The sequence below is a fragment of the Pseudophryne corroboree genome, chromosome 6, assembly GCF_028390025.1.
Source record: "Pseudophryne corroboree isolate aPseCor3 chromosome 6, aPseCor3.hap2, whole genome shotgun sequence".
NCBI lineage: Eukaryota > Metazoa > Chordata > Amphibia > Anura > Myobatrachidae > Pseudophryne > Pseudophryne corroboree.
This window is the reverse complement of record NC_086449.1, coordinates 331,236,615-331,243,125: the sequence shown is the minus strand read 5'-3', so window position 1 is coordinate 331,243,125 and position 6,511 is coordinate 331,236,615. Positions and strand designations below refer to the sequence as shown.

Below are 6,511 nucleotides of genomic sequence, written 5' to 3'. Positions count from 1 at the left end.
ACAGGTATCCACCTGATTTGAGGATCTTGACAATTACTAAACCTCTTCCCGCTTGTATGGAAGAGTGTGCATGTGTGTTCTTATCGCCTAAATAGGTTTCTACCTGATGCTCCTGCGTAATCGCTGTGGAAAGAACTGATTTGACTGAGTCAGTGGGCGGTATTATATGGTGAAGCCCCGAAGCATCCTGGGAGGCCAGAAAGCTTGTAACCGTTTGGTGCCATTTCCGCTGTCGCTTCGGCATATCCCAATGTTATCCTGTGGATACCTGTGGACATAAGAGAAATCACGTTATCAACGGTAAGTTCTTACCATAACGTCTATTTTTAGATCAAAAATAAAGGTTGAACTCGATGGACAACTTGTCTTTTTTTAACCTCACTAACTATGTTACTGTGTTAATATGAAACCCACTTTCGATTTTGATTGATTTTAATTTATGAAAATTGGGTTTTAGTATATATATTCTAAAATATTATGTACATTGTTTGCTTTGTACACTTAATGCTAAACTAGTGTATAAAAAAAAAAACCAAGGATGTTAAGAGAACAAATATGTATTCATGTATTATGTGTCAACATTTTAGGCCAATAGCAGAGCAGCAGGGATGCCTCTCTCTGACTTGCTCAAGGCCTCTCCTGCTACCTGCTGTTGGGAACCACTGTGCTGTGTGAGGTTGTCTGATAGGAAGGCTGCATTCTTTCAGTCCCCTTTGTGCTGATTACAAGTGCTAAGAGTACGGAGTCCTCCTGTGTCGTAGCTTATGTGCCCTATGTAGAGACTTTTCTCTATTATTGGGGCAGATCAGAAAGAGCAAAAGGTTGTCTAAACATTATTGTCCTAAAACGCACAAACTACAGCTCAGAATTCAAAAATAAAAATTAAAGGACACACAAGTTTCCAAAGTTGTTTAATAACAAGTTAAAAATGAGATTACTAGTAGAAACTACCACTACAAAACTCACAGTTCTAATAAAACCAGACATCCAACTACAGACCAAGCACACTACGCAGTGCTGAGACACACAGGAAGGTACAGTATCTCTGGGTCATCGTGTCTCGTCATATGTGCTCTCTGTTAAATAGCATAGGGTCCATATTCTGTTATCCCTTTCCACATGATAGTGTTTTGCAATATATTAAATATGTTGCCTTAGTGTGCAGTATAAGGGTACATGGTCTGCAAAGGGATGTCCATGCTGTTGCAAGATTCAGCAAGTGTGCTGTTTTCAAATGGTACAAGGTCCTAACATTATTTCCATGAAATATGCTGTATAATACCATCTAACTCTGCTTATCATCATATTATCTGTTATTCTAATTATTGCTTCCTCTAGATACAGGATGTGCATCTATCATCAACACTGCCCTGAGATCTGGACCTAGATATTTCTTTATTTTTAAATATTTTAGGTTCTTTGTTTTGGCTCAGCTAAAATTGAAAAATAGAAATTGGGATAATGAGTATATCTACAGTGTGCACGCCATTAACAAAGGTTAGTTCAGGTACTGAAAAATTGGTGCACCAGAAAAGCTGTACATAAAATTGTCATCTCACCACAAAATAGATAAACTTTAGTGTTAACTCCATACAAGAAAAGACTTATACATATAACACAATACATGTTTTATGCTCCATGTGATCATCTTTCAAGTTTTGCACAGATACCATATAGACTGTCTGATCATGTTTTAAAGATCAGGAATGTTAACCTCTTACTACATATGATCAGATAACTACCTTTTTTTTCCAGAGAATTATAAATGTTCAAATCTGGTGATCACATGCTCAAGAACTAAGTTTTCCCACGTGATCTAGAGGATGGCTGGTAAAACTTGAGTTGAAACTGGGTGTACACGTTAGAGTCATATTATCTCCAAAACATATGTTATGTAACCAGTGTTGTGCAATCTAGATCTCAGAGCTGGACAGCAAGTTCAAATGACCTCACTGACTGTCAGCAAACTGAGATAGTTTGGGGCTTTAAGAAAAGTCACATGACAGTACACTTTTCAGCTGACTGCTTCAGGTCATCCAAAGTGGACTGGGCTTTTCCTTTAATTGAGTCCAAGTCAATATTCTGGATGTTGGTTAGTTGTCCAATGACTGATGATTTTCCTTCCTCCTCTTCGTTATCCTCTTCAATCATTTTTGCCAACTCCTTGGGAAGCTCCACGTCACCACCAGCTAACTGGATCTGTGAATCATCAGTGTCATTCTAGAGAGAGAGGGAGAGACGCATACAAGCTTCACACATACAGCTATATCAATTACTCTATCAACATTACAGTAAGGGGCGGGATCATCCCGAAGGGGCTTATGATAATATGGGTGAGGCTACAATTACATGTTACTGTTTATTTTCTTTTATTTATTATATAAAACCTTTACAAATATGTATACACATACAAAACGGAGATGAGAAGGAGCTTCATCAGCAGTTTGGTGGTGGTGGTGGTGGTAGGATTTACCCACAAATTTCGTAGTGGAGCATATATATTTGTGCGCAATGCATATATGTAAATATATGTCCTCTCCTAGATAGTTTATTATCTGCATGAGTTGCTACTTTACCTTGGGTAGGCGGTATTTATCCCTGAAGTGAGTCCGTAGCGTGGCTCTTTCTGCTTTGCGTTGAGTGTACAAAGCATCACGCTCCATCCTGCACGAAACAGATCATGTTAGTACAATACATGTATTGAACTTGAATAAACACACAGACTAAAATCACCCATCTACTATTAAATCAATTGATCCTTCTTAAGTCAGTGTTTCAGTAGATAATTTATCTGATTTCAATATGATGCAGGTATCTTGCAGTAAGAATCTATGGGTCTATTTACTAAGCCTTGGATGGAGATAAAGTAGCTGGAGATAAAGCACCAGCCAATCGTCTCCTAACTGTCATTTTTTAAACCCAGCCTGTAACATAATACTTAGGAACCGATTTGGCTGGTGCTTTATCTCCATCTAAAGGCTTAGTAAATAGACCCCTTTAAAATAGCTTTTGGAAATATATATACTTTATAATCATACATATAAATGGATTTTTGTAGTTGTATATATGACATTAGATTGTGTAATAGACGTCTTTACTAACATCAGTGATAACTGTCAGTCCTAATATCATTTTCTCTGTAACTGTATTTCTCTATTACATTGCAAATCAACACCATGCCCAATGGTGTATCACCAGGGAACCTTGTCAGGTGCCAGCTACAAAGCTACCTGATAACTAATCAACTTTCATTATTCACATGAGATACCGATCCTGATTGTCTGCCGACCTATAAAGTACTGTAGATGGATTCGCTAAATCCTGACTTATTTACGTTGGTTAGCTATAATGCGAGTTCTGGAATGTTTGCTCAGTATTTTTTTTATTATTTTTAACCCACTGCACTACATCGGATCCAGAAAAGCAAAATTAGAAAGTTAAGTATTTCCCATTCTACTTTTTAAAATATTGGGGAATCAAATGGTCTAAGAAACTGGTTTAAATATTATTACTATAAAAATAAATCAATGACTGTAATATGTAAGAATGGAACATGAAGTTTGATATGGTGCATATAATAAAAATGTATACACTGACTGTATACATATTATTATATAATGTTGTTTTAGGTTTTATTTTTAAGCTGAGATGACTATCATTGCTGCCTCCCAAGTATTTTAGATTGTTGGTCTCTGCATGTTACTAAACTGTTTTAGGTCTTACTTAAATTAGCAATTATATGCATATGTGGTGATTTATTACATTTATTATATGTATAGCAAACTTTAGGTTCCATTCTTATTGCATATTCATTGAGTACTTTTTATTAGTGTTGTCTTCATTGTACAATATAAGTATTTACTATCCCTAAAAAATATACAACTTTTTTCATTTTATGTCCGTTTCTTTCATATTTAACAGCAGCTACATACTAAATTCATATATATTTCTTGATCGGTACAAATACTAATATTTTAAATAAAAGGGGAAATATATTTTATTAATAAGGGGGAAAGTTTAATTTGAAAGGTGGCACATATATCAGTTTATTTAGGAATTACAGATACTAGTTTTCTTTTTTTGGGTGACTTAAAGTTGTTAAAAACTATAATGGGCACACATTTGTTTTCCCTGGTACCCACCATCCAGGGGTACCACTTTCGATTGGTCTAGGCAGATGCCTGAACATACCACCAGGAATAGAGGCCCTAAACCAGGGGTTCTAGTACCCCCAGTGTTACTCTCTGTTTTCTGTAATGGAAGGCGGGAGTGATAGAGACACGAGGAAAGACGTGTCATAGGGATATCTAGGCTCATGCCTCGTAGTAGGACCTTGATAACAAAATGAAACATTCTTGTCATGTAACATACAGCATATGTAGGCTATCATTTTATTGTGAATTTTATATTTTTCATAAATTGTAATATGAGAGAATTCTATTCTTGTGGAATTGTTTTTTTTTTTGTTCTGTTTACTTGTTTATTGCTTTTCTATATATAGTGGCACGTAAACCAGTGGTTTCCAAACTTTTTTGAATCACGGCGCCCTAGAATATCAGAATTTTTTTCACGGCACCCCTAGGCCAAAAATTTCTTATTGAGAAATTTAGAAAGAAATATTACATCAAGTAGATCGCGTTTATAATATGTCATCCTTAGGGTCAGTTGTGTGGTGAGGGACAAGATTTGCTCCTGTTTGGCCACATATTTTATGACTGGCAGCCACCAGCACTGGTTTTGCCTATTATATTGACCATGAATAATTTGAATTGGTCCTGGACCACCAACCTAGGTCACACCTGCAAGTGTCCCGAAGCACCCCAGGGAGCCACGGCACACAGTTTGGGAACCTCTGACGTAAACATTTGATATAATAGCAGTATGGATGGTGTAATGGTTAGCATTACTGCCTCACAGCACTGAGGTCAAGGGTACAATTCCCACCATGGCCCTAACTGTGGAGTTTGTATATTCTCCCCATACTTGCGTGGGTTTCCTCCGGGTACTCCGGTTTCCTCCCACAATCCAAAAATATACTGGTAGGTTAATTGGGTACTAACAAAATTAACCTTAGTATGAATGTGTGTGTGTGCATGTAATAGGGAATATATTGTTAGCTTCACTGGGGCAGGGACTGATGTGAATGGCCAAATATTCTCTGTAAAGTGCTGCGGATTATGTGTGTGCTATATAAATAACTGGTAATAAATAAATAGCAAGTTTTATTAATTACAATTGTATAGCAAATGTTAGGGAACTATATAATAGGTTGCCAGGGGTTACCTATGTGGAAAATGATCGAGAACCACCGAACTAGAATAGTGTCAGTTTGTCTTACACTGTATGTGATTTATGGATTTGTAATATCTGCTCATTATTGGGAATTTGCATTTTAACTCTCCAAAATGTTGGATAAAACTAGCAGTTAGGAGGACAAACCCACAGAAAAAAAATTCCCCCAAAGTTTGTGAACACTTTTGCTTTCACATGTTGCAGAAGATGTGGGTATTTCAAGCAGGCTACAATCTAGAGGCATAATACAGTATGTGCCATCAGTTAGGAGAGAGATGCTTGGCAGAGTTCCAGACTTCATTCCTAAACCAAATACTGGAAGATGGTCTGCAGTTTGCAATATTTTAAATGACTTCTACAACATTACTTGTGTATGACCATTATGTAATAAAGTGAATTGCAGTTGTAACACTACCCCTATTAACATTTGTAATTCCTTTCAATCCAAAATATGTGCAGCACCAGCATGGAAAGCATGCACATATATCTTCAAAGAGCTGGTTTTATGTAGGCCAAATGACGAGGGATGTATGACAGAAGTGCACGGTCTGACTCAGATGCCGTGACTGCTGAAGAAATTGGCTTTAGAGTCTTCAAGGAGTTGTGCAGCTGAACCCAGAACATGTCACATTCCTTACACTTGTGGCTACTTTAAGAACTTCTATTACTGTTTCTTGTACAGATTTCTTATTTTTAATAAACTTTTGACACTTTGTCTCATCTAGATTTACTGCAGAGTTTGATAATAACTATTTTATTCTCTATTCTTTTCTTCATGCTTCTTTGTAAACACTGCAGTTACAAAATGAGTATATTTGATATGATACTTTTATTGTGATCTGCTATATATACTTTATACAATGTCCACTTCTTGATGTCATTAAGTAGGTTTATCCCCATGGGTGCACATCCTATTGCTGTGATATGTATATTTATGATATGTATAATACTTGTGTATATGGATCATTTTTTCATTATGATATCACGTGCTGTTTTCGTATTATTTGCATTGTACATTAGCAAATGAATATATTTTACCACTCCCAATCTTCTTTAGGGCTTTACGTATTTTATTACTGATTTACCACATAGTATGCCTTTATCGCTTGTAATGATTCTGGCTGAAGTCTTGTCATATAACAGACATTCTGATTACTTTTCACTATATATCTGTCCATGAATCTTGAACATATTGATAGCTAAAGCGATTTTTGTATAT

General features: G+C 36.3%; 1 protein-coding gene across 1 annotated transcript in view; it reads right to left on the bottom strand.

Annotated features, from left to right (window-relative positions):
- Nucleotides 1-898: 898 nt before the first annotated feature.
- The window catches only part of CPLX3 (complexin 3), a 50,546-nt gene continuing 44,933 nt past the window's right edge, over nt 899-6,511 (bottom strand). The window contains exons 2-3 of the mRNA XM_063930427.1: nt 2,577-2,664; nt 899-2,220 (exon numbers count right to left, since the gene is read on the bottom strand). Coding sequence (XP_063786497.1) covers nt 1,996-2,220; nt 2,577-2,664 — 313 coding nt within the window. The 3' untranslated portion in view covers nt 899-1,995. The remainder of the gene's footprint in view (nt 2,221-2,576; nt 2,665-6,511) is intronic.